Source organism: Cnephaeus nilssonii (genome assembly GCF_951640355.1).
Source record: "Cnephaeus nilssonii genome assembly, chromosome: X".
NCBI classification, from domain to species: Eukaryota; Metazoa; Chordata; class Mammalia; order Chiroptera; family Vespertilionidae; genus Cnephaeus; species Cnephaeus nilssonii.
Genome location: NC_137071.1, coordinates 12,141,012 through 12,163,234, shown reverse-complemented (window position 1 = coordinate 12,163,234; position 22,223 = coordinate 12,141,012). Strand labels below are relative to the sequence as shown.

The 22,223-nt window shown below is 39.6% G+C and overlaps 1 protein-coding gene and 1 pseudogene across 17 annotated transcripts in view; one reads left to right on the top strand and one right to left on the bottom strand.

The window, feature by feature from the left end:
* The window catches only part of ZFX (zinc finger protein X-linked), a 79,952-nt gene that overhangs the window by 19,440 nt on the left and 38,289 nt on the right, over positions 1 to 22,223 (bottom strand). For 2 of the 16 annotated variants that reach the window (XM_079764858.1, XM_079764860.1), the window contains exons 2-3: positions 4,176 to 4,264; positions 384 to 950 (exon numbers count right to left, since the gene is read on the bottom strand). In XM_079764858.1, coding sequence (XP_079620984.1) covers positions 384 to 950; positions 4,176 to 4,236 — 628 coding nt within the window. In that variant the 5' untranslated portion in view covers positions 4,237 to 4,264. Of the gene's footprint in view, positions 1 to 383; positions 951 to 2,636; positions 2,693 to 4,175; positions 8,224 to 11,164; positions 19,355 to 20,095; positions 20,443 to 20,468; positions 20,906 to 22,223 lie in introns of those variants that run through there. The other 14 variants (XM_079764845.1, XM_079764857.1, XM_079764852.1 and 11 more) reach the window with 14 other exon arrangements.
* LOC307096098 (cleavage and polyadenylation specificity factor subunit 5-like) lies at positions 8,132 to 11,151 on the top strand (annotated as a pseudogene). The gene is made up of 2 exons: positions 8,132 to 8,170; positions 9,902 to 11,151. The product of its transcript is annotated as a cleavage and polyadenylation specificity factor subunit 5-like (transcript).

The window sequence follows — 22,223 nt, the reverse complement described above, 5'->3', positions numbered from 1 at the left end:
GAATATAAGTAGTTTGATTATACATTTTTTTCCAATTTAAACTCCTTTTACGTTTCAATAGGGTTCCTAATTCTAATAAAGGCTGGTAACAGCCTAATCACATCCTTCATGATTTCACAAAGTTCAGTTCTATTCCTTTCCGTCTTTGTCTTTCTAGACTGAAGAAATTTCATCTTTCTATTGTGTCCTTATAAGAGAGAAATGATGCTTTAATCTGTACAATTTTACTTTTCTTAATTTTGAGTTATCTTACAGGCTCCAAACTGAAACAACAATGCAGGAAGGTCTATGAAATTTACTTTTAGAAATTTTCATCTCTGATGTAAGTTAGGAAAGACAGCCTTCAAAAATACCTTTGAGAATCACTGTACCCCAAGACTTACAGGAAATCATAAGGTAGTCCTCACAGTTGTTCTTGTCATCATCTTGCTGGTCCACAGGGATCCCATTGGCATCTATGACTGCTTCCGAGGCACAATCTGCTACCAATACTTCTTCTGAAACTACATCTGTTGTCAGAGGATCAGTGACAATTTCTGCCTCAACTACACTATCATGAACCACATGTTCAACGTGTCCAACGTCAGACACATGTATAGATTCACTTGTCAAGACGTGTTCTGGTATAGACATTGATGAAGTAATATCGGAAGCTAAAACATCATCTGGGACTGTGCAATGTTCTAAAGAAACTTCTTCAGTTACATCTGAGTCCAGCACTTGCTCAGGAATGATGACCGTTTCAGATACATCTGCTTCTTCCATGATATCTGGGCACTGAACATCTTCTATGACAACGTCCTCGATAACATCTTGGATTACAACTGAGTCTGGGTCATCAGGAACAAAGTTATGCACAGTTATGTCTGAATCCACAACATCTGAAACAAAAACGGTTTCTTGAACTTCCACAACAATTTGATCACCATCCATGTGTGCAGCATCAGTTCCTTAAAAAAAAAATAAATTTAAAAGCACAATTTCAGGTAGGCATGTATGACTACCTCAGCTAATGTAAATGTTATTTAATTCCTACCAGGCAAACAGACTAGCTCCTCAGTTTTTTCAAACATTCAGATAGATTTAAAAAATTAAAAGGGAATCTATTTTTGAATATCAGAAATGAAAAATTTTAATATAAGAACTTTTGTACTCATCCCAAATCAATTAATAGATAAGAAAATAGAAAAATCAAGCAATTGAGGCAGTCACAAAATAAAAATGTTCATGAAAGTAAAATTCTAGGCTCACTAAAATTAAATCCATATGCATAGGTACTTAAGGGATGATTATCAAAATTAATAAGTAAAGCAACTTCAGGTGGCAAATATACCATTTTCCTTTATTATGTGTGTTTCTCATCTTTCATCTTGCTCCATCTCTCCCTCAACTAATACTTTATCTTCTTTCCATCTCTCCCATGTATTTCTTTTATTTCCCTTCCATTTTTCTCCTTTCCCCCTTTGTTCTGATATAATATCTCATCAATATCCTACATTATTACTATGAAAACTTAGAAATTATCCTCTGAATCTAAGATATGAGAGGACTGGGGCATAAATAAAAGAGGGCTAGGGCGGGGGCTGGGTGGAGGGGGGCAAAGTGGGTAAAATGGGGGATATCTGTAATAGTGTCAACAACGGGGCGGGGGGAAAGACAGCTACAAGGCCACAGCTAGAGGAAAGGCAACTAGTTAAGGAGCCTCTGTGAATAGATAAGATGAATAAAAGTGCAACTGCACTGGAGCAGCAGAGAGTGAGGTTAGTTGGAGCGGGGCCTGCCCCAACTTCACCAGGGTACTCTGCCTCCATCCAGCCTCCTTGCATCGCCCCATACCCTAATGCCCCAGGCAGTTCCTCAGAGTATAAGAAACACTACGCTAGTCCACTCTGCAGTTAAGAATAAAGGTACAGGGATGAATCAATTAAAGCCCAGTGAGATTAAATGACTTCACCAAGATCACACCGTTTGTACAGATTATGGTGCTCAGTAAATATTACTCTGAATAAATGCCACAAATGGGACTCCAAATCAGATATCCTTGTCAAAACACATAACACAAAATAAAACAAATCTGGTGTCTTGGCTCCTGGTCCAGAGAAAAGCAAATGAGGTTTTATAAAAATCTTAGTTAAAAAGCAATTAATTTAATTAGTGATTCTGGATGTGACTCAGATCAGGCTGAATCCAAGCAGCTGCCTAACTCAATGACTGTGTATCACTGGCCAGGCCCTCAGAGAGACGCATGATTTTGTTTAACAAACACAAATGATCAACAAAGGCCAAAGAACCTTTAAAAATGTAGGAAATCTTGAAGCCAATTAATAGCTATTTTAATTATATCTATAAATAATAAAAAATGTTTGCTTTATTTTCTATAGAACTTCTACTAAGTGCTTTTATACTCCTTTGTTTTCAATATTCTAATATTAACATCAAGCAATAGATCACTATAATCTCCATTTTGCAGATATAAAGATGAAAGCATTTAGTGGCAAGAGCAATAGTTAAAAAATCTAAACCAGAGAACAGGGTTTGGACACTTATTAGTTTTGTGACCTTGGGCAAGTCATTTAACCTCTGAGTTTCGGTTTCCTCATCAGTAAAATGAGGATAGTAGTATCTGCCATGCATACCTCACAGGACTGTTGTGATGATCAAATGGGAAATGTATGGGAAGTATTCTGAAAAACTGTAATGAGAGGTTTCATTATTATTAGGACAAATGAAAATGGAGGCCCTGGCAGATTAAGTGACTTGCTCAAAGATAAACAAACACCATAAGTGTTAAGAACCAGGGCTAAAATGAAGTAGCCCTTCAATCTACCACTTAGCCCATGACCCAGGATTGCTCATGACAAGATTAAGCTAGCAAATACCGTACATTTTTCCTCAAAGAGCTTCTTTCTCTTTCAAGCACATTAATTATACATGTTCTAATAAAAGAAGAATTATAACTGCATTTATTACTATCAAACTAAAATTACCAAACTTTAGTCAAAGACTATTCTAAATTGTTAAGAAAAAGAAACATACCCCTCCAACACATACACACACTGGATATGGAGATTAAAGAAGTTAAAATTAAAATTAATATTGAATTTCCTGATATAGTTAATTGCTACTTCATTAATATTTTATTTATAAGGGTAGCTAGCTACTGTGATATAAAACCACCTTATATCATAAAACCTAGTGTAATCACTTTACGATGTCATATAATTGGAACGATGGATAACCTAAAATTATGAATTTTTTTTTCTATTTTTAAAACGTCATGAATTTAATTTTCCTTGTACAGTTTGGAGAGTGGGGTAAGACTGTCTCCCTGAAGCAAAAGGCTCCTCTTCTCAACCTGTGAAAGACAGGGTTGTAAAAGTAGGATGGGGTCAGAATGTGGAGGGCCTGAGGTTTATAATTTAACTGCTGGGTAATGGAAAACAAAGAAATTACATGATCCATGTGTTATTTTATGATGAGTACTCTGGCTGGGGGACTATATAAAAGAGACTAAGGCCCTAGCCGGTATGTGGCTCAGTTGGTTGAGCGTCATCCTGTGCACCAAAAGGTTGCTAGTTCACTCTGGTCTGTGTTGCTTAGTAGTTAAGAGTGTCAAAGGGTCTCAGGTTCGATTCCCAGTCAAAGGCACATACCTGAGTTGCAGGTTTACTCCCTGGTTGGGCCATGTGTGAGAGGCAACCAGTCGATGTGGCTCTCTCACATTGATGTCTCACTCTCCCTCCCTCCCTCTTTAAAATCAATAAAAATATTTCTTTTTTAAAAAAGAGAGACGAAGGGCAAGAAAAAGAATAACTTCAAAGTTATTACAGACTAGGAATGAGATGACAGAGCCTGTCTATGTGGTGGGAAGTAAATACTAGCAACATTTTCAAAGAGAGAACCAACAGGACTTAGTGCTCTAACTGGGCAAGATGAGAGTAACTGAGGATAACACTGAGGTTTTGATACTACTGCTGTTACTGACAAAAATATAAGAGTTGGTTGTAAGGGAGCCAAATTTTTAAGGAGGAGAATAATGTGCTCACTTTAATATTTGTAGACTTGACACAAGATACCTAAGTGTGAATATGAATGCGAGAGTCTAGCAATTTGTCCACTCGATAACCAACTCCAAATCTGGTGGTTGAAAAATAGAGCAACCCAAGTAGTTATACCTGTTGCAGCAAAAAATGAATTTGGCTCTTGTGGTTGTAATTCAAGTCCATCTTCATCCATGGCCTTTAATTTTCATCAGTCACAGCTCCTAAATTAGGGAAAAAAGTAAACCAAGTATTACTTTTATTATATCATGTATTTAAAATGCACCATGATATTTACATTTCTGAAACACTCAAAAGTATGTCACAGATGAACATCTATCAAAAACATATCTACTTAGCCCTGGATGGTTTTGCACAGTGGTCAGAGTGTTGGCCCTTGGACCAAAGGGTTGTGGGTTTGATTCCTGGTCAAAGGAACATACCTGAGTTGAAGGTTCAATCCCTAGCTCCTGGTCAGGGGCACATAGGAGGCAACCAATCGATGAGTCTCTCTCACATCAATGTTTCCCTCCCCTCCCTCTCACATCTCCCCCTCCCGTCCACTCTCTCCTCGGGAAGGATTTAAAAAACCAAACAAAACACACATCTATCTAAAATAAAAGGGAACTTAATTGATTTCCAATGATAATAGGCATCTATAAGACAAGGCAAGGCAGAGAAATCAAACAAGTCAACTTTGCCTAGACTTTCTGCTTGAGATACTGCTTGCATACATCAAGTGCACACATTTTGATTAATTGTGACACATGCTTTTAAACCTGTGTAATCACTATACTACCCAGATCAAGATATAGAACATTTCCAGCACCCCAGCACTTGTCTCCTCTCAGTCCATACACCCCACACTCCCACAAGGGTAACTGGTTTCATTAAGGTTCAACTTAAACACACTCTGTACCTTACTGGGGGAAATTTCTGCACGATTTTCATATTACTTCTCTAAATTTAATGTAGTCTGCTTTCAACCAATACATAAAAGATCAGTAAAAACTCAAAGTGCATAATTATAGTAAACACCATTTGGGATTTCTGCCTAACTTATAATGACATCTCTTAACTAACCTTCTGATCTAGAGAAGTAAATTCCCACAGTGTACTTATACTCTCCTGGCCATGTAGTTGATTAGCACTGGCTATAAAATGATAAAAATAAGTTCATCTTTGAGCACAATAAAATCAAAGTCCTGTCCCTGAGAACTAAAACCATGAGCAAGGGTCACTCAGTCTCTTTCCTGGTAGCTATTATATAGGAGCTGAGAAAGGCCCTTTTCCAACTTCGGCTTAGACTAGTGAGATCAAGTTTACAAATGAAAAAGAACCCAGTGAATGCCCTCAGAAACAGAGTAGAGAGAACAGGGAAGGGAGGCTTACCAGTATTTTTTTAGCTCCTGGCTCTAGAACTTTCTGAGGTCCAGCTATAGAACCTTGTCTGCCTTGAGTTTGTGCAAGACATCCCAATGGCCTCAATGCTCCCTTTTCTACTTAAGCCTAAACTCATAACAAAAAGAACTTAGTCCATAAAATAATATACTACTTAATACTAATGACTGTTTCAAAAGAGCAGACATCAAAGATTGTGGTTTACTCATATTGTAAGTATTGCATAAACCTCCTTCCCTTCATTGGTTTCCTTATCTCTATCTGCATTTTCACTTTCTAATCCAACCTAAATGGTACTATTAGACACATCTTTCTGTTACCTTTATCATTTTTTGTTGATAACATAAGCTCTGCACGCTTATTAAAATTTCAAATGACAGGAGTCATTTTTATAATGCATCAGCTAGGTGATGTCATTCCTGTTTTTTAAAAAAATGTTTAATGGCTCCTGCCATCTTCTAAGTCTGGGGACTAAGCTATCTTTCCATCATCTTCCCTTTCTTTCAAGCACCTCCCCGCACCATGACACACACACACACACACACACATTTCGGCTAAACAAAAATGCCCAATGTCCCCATAAGACCCCAAACTCTATATTTGACTCAGGGTTTCTTCTACCTAGATGGAACACCTTTCCCCTATCATCTTGCTTGAGCCTTTCCCCAAATTCCCCTTCCCCACCAAAAAAGAAAAAGCCGAAAATCTCTCTCTCCTCTGAATTTCCACAGCAATTTATCCTTTTTCCTTTTTTTCTGATTGTACTTGTTTGCTATAAACCATGGTTATTTATATATGCTTTTCAAATGCTAAAACATATGTGTGTGTTTATGCCCCTTGTTTGAAGTGGATATTAATAGTATTTTAAATATTTTAAGACATGAATATTTATAAATGTGTATGTTTCTTTTAAAATGCGATCTTTAAAAAAAATGCGATCTTTAATTTCTAAATCAGTTAATTAGTGAAATTCTTTTTTGCAAAAGAAAATATTAAACAATGACATGCTATAATTTAAAAAAAAATGTGTGTGTTTGTGTACATATTCCTTAAAGAAATATCCATGAGAAACTCAATTAATAATTGGATTTTCGACATGTCAACTGAGACATATTCTATTTATTTTCAAGAAAGAGCATGTTTCATGTTATTTATTCAAACTGCTTCAAATTAAAAGGACCAATAAAAACATTTTCAACTATGAAAAATGGAAAGGGTATATGCTAAGTAAGTTGTCACTACTCTCTCCCCACCAAAATCACCTTTGGCCATAATTCTTTTTCACCTTTAAAAAATGTAATTACAAAATGATAAACGTGAATTAAGCTTCTAAGCATAATGATTAACTACTAAAATGAAATTAAGCCAATTAAGGAGGCAATAAATGCAATTCATTAATGTATTAAATGCCCCTCTCCCCAATTCCCCTTCATAAACCCAACCCCATCAGCTCTAAGAATTCTCAACCTGCACAATACCTCCTGCACAATCCTCCTTAGCTTTTCTCTATTGGGGTTGGACAGATAATTAATCCCCTCAATTTTAAAATTCTCTCCTTCCTCAGTTTCTTTAAACTGAGTTCTAATTCTCTTCCCACCTTCCCAGCTGCTATTTACTCTGCCTCCCCTCACCCATTACGGTAGCCTTGCCCAGGGTGGTGGACTCAGCCCTTTTGTTTTCCGCTTCCTCTTCATCCCAAGGTTTCAACTACCATTTACACCAAGGTGATTCCCCAAACACACATACTCAGGCTAGCACCTGACACTTCCACCAGACTGTCTGCTGAATATTTTCATCGGGATAAAGCCCTGCTTCTCCTGCCATGACCACTACGGACTTTTCCTTCTTCTCTGCTTATATTCAGTCAGGTTGTCAGACCTTATCCATTCCTTATCCACAACTTCTCAGGAATCTATCCCCCACCCCCCCCCTTTTTTTTATTCCCACTGTCACCGTTTACTCTCAGCTTCATATTTCCTTATCCCAGGGGACAAAAATAACCTCTCAACTGGCCTTTCATTTTTCTGCCACTCCCACAACAAATGACTAGGAACCTTACTACAAATAAGGGCTGGTGCCAAGTACTGAGGCAGACTAACCCTTCAAAGCACTGCTTTGATCACGGCAGTCCCCTACTCAGAAAGCTTCAGCAGTTCCCCAATATTCAGTGTGCTCTAAAAAATTCACCCAAGCACCGCGATAGACCTATTTGCTATATTCCCATCATTGAACATCATACCCATTTCCTAACAGATATTATAGCCCAAATAGAGGCTGTCTCCTCACCTTATTTTTTAATATATTTTTATTGATTTTAGAGAGAGAAAGGAAGGGGGAGGGCACCGATTAGCTGCCTCCTGCAAGCCCCCTACTGGGGATCCAGCCCAAAACCTGAGCATGTGCCCTGACCAGGAATCTAAATGGTGACCTCTCAGTACATGGGAGGACACTCAGCCAACTGAGCCACACCGGCCAGAGCCCTTACCTTATTTTGACTTAGGTGATCAGTAAGTATTCAACAAAACAGTTTTGACCCGTTATTTTTCCTTCTGTTTTGTCACCATAAAAACTCAAATCAGAAAAAAACATGTTCTGTACTTCCAAGCAGTGATGACTATACTTAACTTTGAAACCCCAGTGGGGTTAGAAGTAATTCCTCTGACAATCAGAATGAAACCAATGTTCTTAGAATGGCATCTACTCAGAAGATTCTAAGGATTGTGATCAAAGTAAGGGTGCTCCTGACTTTGCTGCAGGATCCGAGGTCAGAGACCAGTTGAATCTGAAGACAAACAAGTAGAAAAAAAAATCTAACAATTTGGGTGAACACATTAAAATTTGGTCCTAAAATGACAAGCCTTCTTAAAGCCTTATTTTTCCAAAGCCCCTATTCGTGCTCAGATTAAAAGTTGCCAAAACACCCTCTGAATTTAGCTGCATTAATATTCTATGAACACTAAACCTTTCAATGCCTTTGCTTAAGATTGTAGCTGGATATTAGGAACTGCATGCACTAACTAGTTTTTCTTAAGTAAAGCAGTATAGCCTCCTTAATGAAATGCTGCTATTTAATGCACTCAATAATTTACCAACCCATGTTCATTATATAACATTCTGTACATCATAATGTATAACTCAACTCTTTGGATCACACTTTGATTTTGTAGTGAAATTTTAAAAAATAGTTTAGTAACTTTTGTTGAGATTATGGACAGAAATCCTATTTATATGTTTCCTCTAATGAAATATTCGCCTTTAGTTGCAGGTGTAATGGAGTGGAGTGTTTGAAGCACTTGGTGTGATCAAAGGATGAAGACAGTGTTTTGACATAATATGAAGTGGAGATTAATTTAGACTACATTGTACCCGATATAAACTAAATAAAACTGCCAGGGGAAAACTTTTTAAAAGGGTAATTTCTGGCAAATGCAGTACATGATGAAGAAAGGTCGGTATCTTATTGAACTCCGTAATGAGCAATGTGTCTCCTTGTATTAAAAAACCTTCCTGATAATGCAGAATTATGGGTGGGTTGTTTTTTTAAATTAAAGCATTCTCGCTTTTATGTTATTTTATTCAAGCTAATAAGCGCTTTCTTTAGTTTTCTAGCACTACTTGTAAAATTCATGTAATGCACCATTTACAGTTTTTAAACTTTTAAATATCCTTAAACTATAAAACTTCTTTAAATTACTCTCTTGCCAGATCACCAACATAGTAACTTGACTAATACTGATCCCTAGTCTTTCCCTCACCTACATGAACACATGCTTCCTATTATTGTTTTTCCTAAATATATTACTTTGGGTCTGTAAGGTTCTATAAACTCAGTGCTGACACTAACAATGTTTTCTGTACATCATAAATACTGGCAAGAATGTAATTTCAAGCTTTTCAACAACTATAAAAATTTTAAATTGAAAACTGCAGAATTATGGAGTGCTTATACATAGATCTTTTGCTAATGCAGTTAAGCAGTATGTTTTGTACCTATAACTTAATAAATCCTTAAATTTTTTTTTGTTGTTGTTGTTAATCCTTACACAAGGATATTTTTAGAGAGTGGAAGAGGGGAGGGAGAGAGACATATCAATTGGTTGCCTCCCACATGGCCCTCCACTGGGGTCAGGGATCAAACCTGCAACCCAGGTCCGTGCCCCTGACCAGGAATCGAACCCACGACGCCTCGGTGAGTGGGCCCATGCTCTACCATTGAGCCACACCGGCCAGGGCAATCCTTTAACCATTTTTTTTTTTTAAATAACAGGCTGGACAATGCAAGGGGCTGGTTTACAGTACACCTGCTTCTTACATGACCAATAATGGGCATGCTCCATTGAATATCAGCTCCACTGAACATCAGCGGCATTAATTCCATATAAATTTGAGAACAAAAAAAAAATTCTGTTTTTTTTTTTAATTGAATTTATTGGGGTGACTGGTTAATAAAATCCTGTTAGGGTTTTGACCAGTTGGGCAACAAGCACATCCAGGAGACCAAGCCCCTCACCTTGGAGCACACCATCAACCTGTATCCTCTTATCAATTATACTTCTGCTATAAAACAGCACCTCTCTGAGAAGGACAGCTCTGTTGCAGCCAGATTTCAACACATGAGGGTGATATCTGATAAAATTGGAATGAGGACTGTAGAAAGGGTTCCAATTGTACACGAGCGCTGGCTACCCCATGTTTTACTACTACAACGGGGAACAAATTTCTTCAAATTACCTGATGGTGAACTTAACCCAGGAGAAGACGAAGCTGAAGGACTAAAACGCTTAATGACAGAGATACTAGGTCACCAAGATGGAGTCCTGCAAGACTGGGCCATTGATGACTGCTTTGGTCACTGGTAGAGACCAAATTTTGAACGTCCTCAGTATCCACATATTCCAGCATATATTACAAAGTCAAAGGAACTTAAGTTGTTTTGGGTTCAACTTCAAGAGAAAACCTTGTTAGCAGTCGCTAAAAACTGTAAGCGGGTAGATGGACTATTGTTTGAATTGTATGGATGGACAATGCACCAAGATACCAGCCCATCATTTCTAGCCTCCTCAGCTTTTGTGCAGATTCAGTTTTATATACAAATAAATTCCTGCACAGTGGATCAGTAAAAGAAGCCATTTCTGTGAGCACAGTATAAAATAAACATGGTAGAAAAGTTTTCTTTGTTGTATCTTTCCCAACCCCTAAATTGCCACCTGCTTTCTTTTGTTTGAATAGTAAAGTTGATATGAAGAACTAGATAGTGGTATAAACAAATATGATAATGTTTAATTTGCTTTTGTTTCTACTCATACATTTTGTACATTAAAGAAAGGCTTCTAAAAAATAAAAAACTTGATTTTTAAATTGTTGTTAATATAGAGAAATACAATTGATTTTTCATATCAATGTTCCCCAACTATAATGCAATAAAACTAGAAATAAATGTCAGAGACCAAAGAAAAAAATATCCCATAAATTTTAAAACAAAGTTCTAAATAATTCAATGGGCAACAGGAAAATCATGAAAATCACAATATATTTAGGACTAAATAATAAAAATCAATTCATATCAAAATCATCACAACCAGTTAATAGTTCAAGGAAAATTTATAGTTTTAAAGGCACATATTTATAAGAGTACAAATTAAATACTAATGAGCCAAACCTCCAACTTAAATTTTTTAAATGTTAGAATAAATGCAAATAAAGTAGAAGGAAAGAAATCTTACCAAATGAGCAGAAACACAAAGGGTCAATAAGAACTATTTGAGCCCGGCCGGTGTGGCTGTCAACCCACGAACCAGGAAGTCAGGGTTCGATTCTCGTCAGGACACATGCCTGGGTTGCAGGCTCGATCCCCAATGGGGGTGAGGGTAATGCTGAAGGCAGCCGATCAAAGAGACTCTCTCATCATTGATGTTTCTCTCTCTCTCTCCCTTCCTCTCTCTGAAATCAACAAAAAATATATTTTTAAAAGAAATGAACTATTTGAAAATCTTAATAACATAGGCAAGTTACTGGCAGTGCTGAAAAAAAGAGGGACAAATTAATCAAATTAGATATTTTAAAGGCAGAGAAACCTATATCTTACACCAATATAACTGAAAAGTTACATTTTTCTGAAAAGTCGAGTTCTGGACTGGTAGCTCAGTTGGTTAGACATCACCATCCTGATATGCTAAGGTTTCGAGTTCAACACCCAGTCAAGGCACATGCAAGAATCAACCAATAAATGCGTAAATAAGTGAAACAACAAATTTCTTGTTTCTCTCTCTCTCAAATCAATTAAAAAAAAAAAAAAGACTTACCACCACGAAAGAAACTTAAATCAAATCAATTCACAGAAAAGACACCAGCAGTTTCACAGATGAATTCTAACTTTCAAGAACAGAGTATTAAGTAAAACTTATTTCAAAAAGAAAAAAATACTGCCAAACTCACCTTATGAAGTTAGCATAACCTTATTTGTTATCAAAATAATACAAAGCCTACATGAAAAAGGAAAAGTACATAGCAATAATCCAGGAAATCCAAAGATAATTTAAAATAGAAAATCTACATCCTCCTTTCAAGATAGCAAACTGAAACTAATACAATATTGAATGTCAACTGTAATTAAAAAAATGTTTAATTTAAAGAAAGAAAATCTATGCAATCCATCAAACCAATATATCCAGCAAACACATTAGAAAAACCAACTTCTGTTCACAATGAAACTCTAAAATAAGCATAAGAGAATGTAATAAATAACACCTACCCCATCCAAAAAACAACAACAACCCACTACAATATCATGCTTAATGATAAAATATTAGAAGCACTCCATTCAAGTATCTAGACAAGAATGCCTGTTATCAATGCTTTTATTCAACACTGTGCTACAGACAGTAGTCAATGCATTTAAAAAAAAAAAAAAAAGAGCCTTGGCCGGTGTGATTAAATGGTTAGAGCATCGGCGCGCACACCCAAGAGATGTGGGTTCCATTCCCAGTCAAGGGCACATACCTGGGTTGCAGGTTCGATCCCCACCCAGGTCGGGATGCATGCCAGAGGCAACCAACCCATGTGTCTCTCTCACAATGTTTCTCTTTCTATTCTCTCTCTCTACATACACCTCTCCTTATCTTCCATTCTCTCTAAAAATCAATGGAAAAAATATCCTCAGGTAAGGATTAACAAAACAAAAAAAGAAAGAAGGAAAAACAGGAGACAAAATGAATGGAAAATAAAACCTCATTCACACACAACTACCTAGAAAATACAGAAGAATTATAAAGTGTTATTGCTCCCACATTTCATTGATTCTAAAGATACCACCAATTTTAAGTTGCATCCTTATTTTATATACAACTAAGAAAAAAACACTGCCAATTAAAGGAATGCCATACTTTATTATCTAGAATTTTCATTTTAGACTTAAGAGAAAATTCTTTTAGACTTAGACATATTTTTGTATTTTGTGCATATAAAAAAAGAAAAATAGAAGCAAAAGAAATTGGTAGGGTACTCCTAAAACTTCACATTCAGCGTCCTATGAATTACTTTTCTACTCAAAACTATTCAAACTTTCCTAATAATATTGCCCTCTGCCAAGAGTGTTAGTGAGGCAGCATTTCTTAAAATGCTCCATTATTATCTTTGGGACTTTCTTTCCAGTCAAGACACCTACTTCGCCATTCCCTTTGGTTGTATTGTTTGGCATGAAATAACTACATAACAATGCACATACTCATTTAAGTGATGACAAAATGAAGTCTTGATCAAGTTTGTGCATGTGCAGGCAACAATAACTATATCATAACTGCTACCAGGACAACACTGATTATAGGACACCATCAATTCAAGATCTATTTTGATTTCAGAGATGTTAAAATTTAAGGGAGGAAACTGGATCTCAAAATCTATGAAATATGGTAATATGAGAGTTCAGCGGGGTTATATGTCAATACATATAAGTCCATAGTGTTCCCTATACATCAGCTTAGATACTAAATAGAAATAACTAAAAAAAAAAAAAAAAAACCTTATTCATAACAAAAATTACACAGTATCTAGAAAAAAATCTGATGCAAGTTGAGCAAGACTTTATGAAAAACAATAGAGCACACCCAGATTCAAATCCCAGCTGCACTACTTAGCATATATTTATCTGTATCCATATATTGATTCTATAAATTTGATGCAAATACAATAAAAATCCAACAGTTTTTCATAGAAATTGACAAATTGACCCAAAAATAAACAAAAGAAGGAAAATAGCTTTTACCTGAAGAAAAAGAACATATATTAAGATTTAATTATAAAGCAATCATTATTAAATCAGAGTGGTATAGTATGTTTAGTCAACAAATGAAACCAGAAGAAAGAAACTAGAAACAGATATGCATATTGTGAGAATATGATAAATCTCAGGAGTTGCACTATAAATCAGTGGGGAGAAAAGCTAACCTACTTGGCAAATCCATATTAAAAAGATAAAATTAGCCCTGGCCAGTGTGGCTCAGTTGGTTGGAGCGTCCTCCCGAACACCAAAAGGTGGCAGGTTTGATTCCCAGTCAGGGCACATACCCAGGTTGCGGGTTCAATATAAGGTCAGGGTGCATGTAGGAGGTAACTGATTGATGTATCTCTCTCTCTCTCCCCCTCCCTCTAAAACCTATAAAAAATAAATTAAAAATTTAAATTAGCCCTGGCCGGTGTGCTCACCGAAGGGTCATGGGTTCGATTCCCAGTCAAGGGCATGTACCTGGGTTGCAGATTCGTTCCCTGGCCCAGTTGGGGTACGTGTGGGAGGCAACCAATCTATGTGTCTCTCTCACATCAATGTTCTCTCTCTCTCTCTTCTTTTCCCTCCCTCCCTTCCTTCTACTACTCTCTCTAAAAATCAATGGAAAAAAAATATCCTCAGGTGAGGATTAACAAAAAAATAAAAATAATTTTTAAAAATTAGATCATACAATAGAGAAAAAAAGTTCCAGATGAATTAATGACCTAAATATGAAAAGGCATAGCACTATTATAACCTTGGAGGCTAAAGGGGGGTGGAGGGGGAGACATAAGCCATAAATGGGGGGGGGGGGGGGAACTACCTTCTCATCAAGAAGTCTTATACCAAAAAAAACCCCAAAATATTCCATAAAGATAAGCCACAGCCTAGGAAATGGTATTTTCAGTGTGTATAATTACAATTAGTATTCAGAATATAAAACCATCCATAAGCCAATGAGAAAAAGACAACAACCCAATTGAAAAATGGACCAAGAAGGATAGGCACAAGCAAGTCATAGAAAAGTCAAATGGTAAATAAATATGTGTGTGTGGGGGGGGAGCTCAACCTCACTAGAAATTTAAGAAATGCAAAATGAAATCAGCTATGAGATATTCTTAACACCCAACAGATTGGAAAACAATATGTAGTGTAATCTTTTGGCATTGGTCTGGAGAAACAGAGGTTCATACACAGCTGGTGGGAGTGTCAAACAGAACATAATTTGACAATTCCCAGTAAACGTGACAAATGCAGATTCCTGAATGTAGCAATTCTACTACTATAATCCCAAGAGAGAAGAACCCTGTACAGTATAAGGATGTTCACCGCAGCACTGTCTGGAATTATAGGAAATTGCAAACCAAATGTTCCCTCCATAATAAATGATCACAATATATTTATACATTGAAATACAAATAAAATGAATGCACTAGATCAATAGTTTTCAAACTTCTTGGTCTCAAGACCCCTTTCACAGCCTTAAAAATTGAGACCTCCAAAACGTTTTTGCTTATGTGGGTTCTATCTATGTTTATATTAGAGATTAAATCTGAGGCATTTTAAAAATAATTTATAAATTGATAAAAAATAATAAACCCACTTTATGTCAACATAAGTAACACTTATTACTATTTAAAAAAAAAACAGTGAAAAGAATAGCATTATTTTACATTTTTGCAAGCCTCTTCAAAAATCAAGCTTACTAGAGGCCAGCTAGATCCCCTTAACTGCTTGTGTTCAATTTAAGACATCATGTGTCATATAGCCTTTGTACAGCACCCATGCAGTGTACAGAAGAATGCAGCTGGAAGAATCTTAAGAGATCCCTGGGAACTTCTGGAACACACTTTGAGAATCACTAAACGAGATCCACATACAACATGGGAAAAACTCAAACACACAATGCTAAGTGAAGAAAATGACAAACAGTATGATACTGTTTATGTAAAGTAAAAACACACAAAGCAATACATACTTGTTTTTGGTACATACAAACTGGGACAGTGGTTATTTCTGGCAAAGAAAAGACAGGAATGGAATGAGGGGCACTCTTTAACTGGATCTATGAGATTTCTTGACACAAACAAAAAAATGTTATGAAGCAAATATATAATTCAATATTAAGATCTGTTACTTGCTTCTCTGAAATATTTGTAAATTGACACTTGTAATTCTGAAATATTTCATAATTTAAAGTGGACCTCCCTTTGAGTAAATATAGTTGTAAGATACCTGGATTTTATAAAACATTGTTTAGAAAAGTAATTTCACAGGAATAAGAATACACTGGCTATATTAACCCCAAATAGTTAAGCAGTGGGGATGGGGTGGGGGTTACTCAACTTATGTGGTGTACCTTAGTATGTATACCCCTTGGTCAAAGGACACACTGACTAGATGCTTGAATAGTTGAAAACTATTCAACTACATAAAACTCTCTGCACCCAACAATTAATTGTTTTTAGATAATGACCATGTGCCAGGTACTGCTTGGGGACAAGAATAAAACTATTTCTACACTGAGAGTTTAGAAAAGATGACAAAAATATAAACACAGTTAAAATATAATAAATTAGCCCTGACCAATGTGGCTCAGTTGGTTGGAGCGTCATCCCTTGCACAGAAGGGTCTTGGGTTCGATTCCCAGTCAGGGCAGATACCTAGGGTGCAAGTTCAATCCCCATTTGGGGTGAGTACAGGAGGCAACTGATTGATGTTTCTTTCTCACATCGATATTTCTTTCTCTCTACCCCTCTCCCTTCCTCACTTTCTAAACTCAATTTTTTTAAAAAACATCTCCTCGGGTGAAGATTAAATGCTAATAAAGATGTCCACATTGCTGTATGAGACAAAGAAAAATGAGCCTGGGAAAATAATGATGCCATTAAGAGAAAGAAAACCAGAAGTAGGTGTTGTTTTAGGGGCTCTGGATTTTAAAAAAAGATTATTTTTCCAATATATAGTATTGGACATCAATTTACTATGTGCCAGATAAATCTTATTTCAGCCGTGTTGAGACAGCCGGGCACCTGGGTGAAGATGGTCAGTAAGCAACTGAAAATGATAGATGAGAAACTAAAAGAGAAGGTGGGCATGGTGGGAAACACTGAAACCCGGGGAGATTGAGGGAAAAAAAGGACAGAAGATTGACCTTGACGGAAAATTTCAGGATATAAGACAGAGTTTCTGAAACACAGAATACTTTGATGTGACACACCCAGTGACATGCTGAGGAACAGTTACCCAATTTAGGAATAAGTGGGATGAAAAGAAAAAGTACTGGTGAAAGAAAAGAAGGCAGGTGAGGTTTTCTGCACCAGGAGAAACCTAGGAATGTTTCTCAGGGGAGGGAAAGGCACCAGTGGAGTTAGAAGGCAATGATGCAATCGGCAGATTCAGATTCGCTAACAGGTCCGTCCCAGAGGACGGGTGGGGTGCGCAGGCAGAGCAGCTGGGCCTGAAGGAGGCCAATTCTTCCTGCAGGGAAAGAACAGGAGGGAGGGAAGCCTTGGAGACTAAAGAAGAGCATGATATGGAAGGAAGGAAGCGCAAATGCTCAGATTAGGTGATCATCTATCCCGATTTAAGTAAAAGATTAGGTAATCTCTGCTAATGCTGAGCGGTTTCAAGGGCGGGTTGAGGAATTTAAGAGTGAAAAACTCTAGAATTGCTAGGACGTGCACACAGAACAAATACAAGGTCTCATCATTGACAACACAAATACAGATGGGGTTAGAGAGAAAGTATTTACAAAAAGTAATGTGGGGAAAAATTGTTTTAATGTACTGTGAGCATGTTGGTTTTTTTTTTAAAAAAAAAAAAAAGGAAACTTGCACCTATCGGAAACATCTACATAACTTAAAAATTAACACTTCAGTTATCCAATATGGTAGGGTAATAAGGTTTTCCACCAGTTTTCCAGATCAAAGTCTACCCTTTCAGGCAAAAAGCATTTTCTACGTGACCGTTTGAGATAGAAATCTTCCTAAACGATGCACTTAATCTGTCTTCTTCGTTATACAACTTGAGTTGAACAATCTTTATCTCGAACATCCACTCTTGCTGTAGTAAAACATCTACTGCTGCTGTACGTGCAGCAATTTTCTATGCCTTTCCCAGCTGGCAAGGAAAGCAACTGGTTCTTCTAAGTGTACGTTTACTCTTACCACCGCGACAACCCAGCCAGCCCCTTAGCAACTTGCTTCCACTGGGCCTCCTACAATGCACTTTCTTAATCGTCTGTAAGCCATAGCCCTTTACCACAACCATGACAATCTCCCGTTCCCTCCCGTCCTCTCCTGGAGCATCAATACTCTGACCTGCCACAGTCTAGGCATGGAAAAACTACAACAAGTTTCTGGTGAATATTTATGTTTTCGATCATAAAATTCTAGGGCGCACATTCCCCACAGGGGCATCTATAACAGTCAAGCATTCATCACAACGTGAGAAGGCTCCGCGTAGCAAACAGCCTTGGTTCCTCTCACAAGGGAGAACAGGGATTGCAAAGGGCCATCTGAAGGCTGCTGCCTTCTTAGTGACCGGCTCTTCTAACCTACTTCTCGACATGGACTTCTTTCCAAATCACCACGGGAATGCTTACAAATTCATTCCTCATTTTAGTAAAGCAATCTACGGCACTAGTCCTGTATTTTTCAGCTGGTAAATAAAAAGTTAGGAACCCCTTCCCATGTGTTTACTAGAGAAATTATAATAACTGAGCAAAAAGGTTATTTGAAATGAGAAGTTAGGATAGAAAAAAAAAAAAGGAGCAGCTATCTAATAGATGGATCATCGAAAAGGTAGTTAAATTGGCTTAACTTCTGAATATTCTTCACAATCATTCCAGTAGTGAAAACACTGATGAACTTCCTACTTTCACTATTTCTCAACTTTGAAACTTTTCCTAGTCTAATGGAACCACGAAGCGAATATAAAGCCCAGAAACTTGAGGGCTCGCAAGCCCTTCGACCACCTACCTTTTCTGGCCAGAATTCCCACCACTCCCATACCTACACTCTCTACTCCAACCAAACTGTAAATACTTACTGTTTTCCGAAGAACATTCACCCTTGAAATGTCCTTTCCCCACCTCCGCCACTGCCTAAATCAAGTCCTACCCATCATTCGGTAACCTCAAAATGTCAGGAACACTTCCCCGATGTTCCAGAAGGAAACCTTGCCTTCCCCCTGAAACCTCAGTCATTAATTGGACCTTTCTCTCGCAGCACTTGCGTGCACTTCACCTCGTCTCCTCTACCACTAAACAACGAACTTCTCGCCGCCACGCTTGCATTACAAGAGCCGTTTTAAATCGTTCTCAGCCCCCTGCACAATGCATCGCTAACACTGGGCTCCGAGTTTCCTGGAGAGTTTGTACAGTGCACCATCAAAGGCGCTTTAAAGGATGGAATTACACCTTCGAATTTTTCCCATCAAAGACTCCTCAATACCATGATACGTACAGGAACAAAAAATACCGCATCGCATTATGTTGCCCTTCAGTAAGAAAATAAAAACTTTCTGCCCTTTTCCCTTACTCCTTAAAAAAAAAAAAAAGCACATACTACCGACAGATCACTAATAGCTTAAATGCACCTTTTTCAAGACAGTCATTTCCAAAAAAAAAGTTCTTTCCAAATAAATGAGCTCAAAAGCCTCCTTCAAATGCTATTCCTCCGTTTTCGTCCTGGGTAATTTTCACTTTTTCTCCTATTGGATAAGAGAGTGGTGAGAACTTCTTCTTAGCCAATTGGATTGCTACTGCTTTATTTAGACACTGGAGAAGGCAATGATTGTCGGAAAACCGCATCGAGGGCACCCTAACAGCCATGTCGGACTTTGTTCGACTTACAATAAAATGTCTTGGGGTGCCACTTGCCGTAGTGAGCCCAGATATCTGGGCTGCCATCCGCCCCGATCGCCCTTGGGCGGCTAAGAAAGCGCGGAAAAGACGCGGGGCTGGGGACGCTGAGGGAGGAGACGTCCCAAGCGTCAGAGCGGCGGCGATGGCCGCCTGCGCAGCTCAGTTAAAATGCAGCGGAAGCAACAGCCCCTCCAGGGGCTGCGCGAGGCAGGGCAGGAAGGTGGCGCTGCCGCCGAGCGCCAGGAGCCCATCATGGCGGCGAGGGCAATGGCCGCGGTGGGGAGCGAGCACACGCAGCCGCGCCTGGCCTCCAGGGCCCGTCACCGGAGCCGCCGCAGCCGCAGCCCGCCCTCCGCCCCCCCCCGCCCCCCCCCCCGCTCCCGAGCTGTAGCGGAATTTTCTCTTCCGACACCGCCTTCAAGATGGCGGCTCCCCCTCCCGGCAACCCCTTCAATCGTCCCCTGCAGCAGGCGCCGAGCCGCCGCCATCTTGTCCCCCGTCCCTCCCCCCCTCGCCGATATTTACATAGCGAAAATCGGCCCGGTCGGCCTGCGGCCTTCACCTCACGCCTGCAGCCTTCGCCTCCTGGCCAGGCCTCACCCTCGCGCGATGCCCCACGCCGGCCGCGGCGTCGACCCGCGGCCCCTCAACCGACTCCCAGGCCACCGGGCGACCCTCCCCCAACCCGCGCCCGTTCACTGAGCGCGCCTCCGCCGCGGCTCGGGGCAGCCGGGCTCCTCCCCGGGCCTAACTGCGGCCTCCTCGGGGCCTGGTCGGCGCCGCGCGCCACGCCGCCCGGCCTAGCGCGGAAGGGCGCCTTGAGGGCCGCCGACCAGGCCGGGACCAGGCCGCTGCACGCGCGCTAGGCCCCGCGGCCGCGGCGGCGCCCGGAACTCACCGGACGGGCGTGCGGGCGGGCGGCGACGGTGGCGGGTACTGCAGGCCGGCCTTTCTCTGGAGCACTGGGCCGGGCTCCGGCTGGTGGGGCGGGCGGAGGGAGGGAGGAGGGGCCGAGCTCGGAGCTGACAAAAAGCGGCCCAGCTCCCCGGCACGGGCCCGCCGTCAGCACGTCACGTCACCGCCCGGGAGAGAGACCCAGGAAAATGCGGAAGGGTAGAGAGGCCCCCTCCTCCGCCCGGTGGGTCCCCCTGGAGCCCCGGGTCGGCGAAGCATACGCCCCGCGGCCGGGAAGCCTAGTGGGCCTCGCTGCGACGGGGTCTCCGTGACAGCGCCCCCCTTCTTTCCACCTCCTCCGCGCTCCCGCCCGCCACCGCTACACACGCGCCGCTGCCGCCGCCTCGGCTGGAAAGCCTGCGTGGGGCCCGGCCGCCCCCCACCATCTCCTGTGGGCCGCGGCCGCCCCCCGGGCCCTCCCCGGAGACATACTGCCTGTCCTCACCCGTCCTGGCCGAGGCGCCTGCTCGAGTTGTTTGCAGGCCCTCAGACCCCCGCCCGCAGTAAATGTGTTTTCATCCCCGTGGCTGGAGAAGATAAATTTAGCAACCCCCGCCGTCCCCTGCTTTCGCTTTAAAAAAAAAAAAAAAAAAAAATCTTTGAAATAAAATGAAAATAGGCTTGCCAGTCTAAGTGGGTATGTGGGAAAGAGGAGGGGTAGAAAGGTGATCCGAAAGCAACTACGAAACCATTTAATTTAATTTTTTAAAAATAAGCATTCAGCCAGAAAGCCTAACTGACTATTCGTTTGCGGGAGTGGGGAAGAAAAACAAGGAAGAGGGTTGGTTACATTTGAAACGGGTTTCGCACGTTGCAATGAACAGAGATTTTTAATGTATATTTTCTATATATATATCGGTGTTTCAGAGTTTGGGAGCCTATGAAATGCAAGTCTTGTGTAATTGTTTCATAAGATCCAATTTTTCACATTCTCCAATAAATACGGAAAGGGAGCAGAATTGGGTATGGGTGTTTTTTTACAAACTTCCTTAAACAGCCTCTTCAAGTTTAAAAAGAAAACGGACCGGAGAGAAGGGGTAATATGTATTTGATTAAACAAAGCATTTATCAACCCCCAAAATGCGTATTTTGCTTTTTCATTCGTTTAAATGTTTAAGCTCTTTCCATACTAAACGTGGGACCCAAATTATGTTTAAAAGTTACACTTAAGTGGTAAACAGTTTGGTTTTTAATCAGGATATCTGACGTGCTTTATTTCTTCACTAAATGTTAGATAAAAACATTTTAAGCGGTACAGAACACAAAAGTTTTAACATAAATAGCCTATGTTGTGAAATCTCATTTTAAATACAGAAGCCATATATTTTTAATTTCCTGTCATAACTTTTTAAAACTCCCAGAATGCAAGTCGTCCTTTCCCTCAGACATCTTACAAACCAAAGGTACAATAAGAAGAAATCTCTGAGAATGTGCTGGATGGTCATTTTCCTTTCAAGACTTCAGCTTTGATTTTTTTTCAAGCGGTTCCGTTTATTTTAAAAATGATAAATGACAACATGTCTTCATCCTTTGTAGAAAACCCCATCGGGCTATGATATAGACTCTGTTCACAGAAAGGTAAATATAAGTGAGAAAAGAGAAATATCTTGTATACTCACACTAATATAATTTCAAAAAAATTGATTACCGGCATGTAGGTACTTTCCTTCCAAGTGCCTCTGTTTAATGCTATGGTATG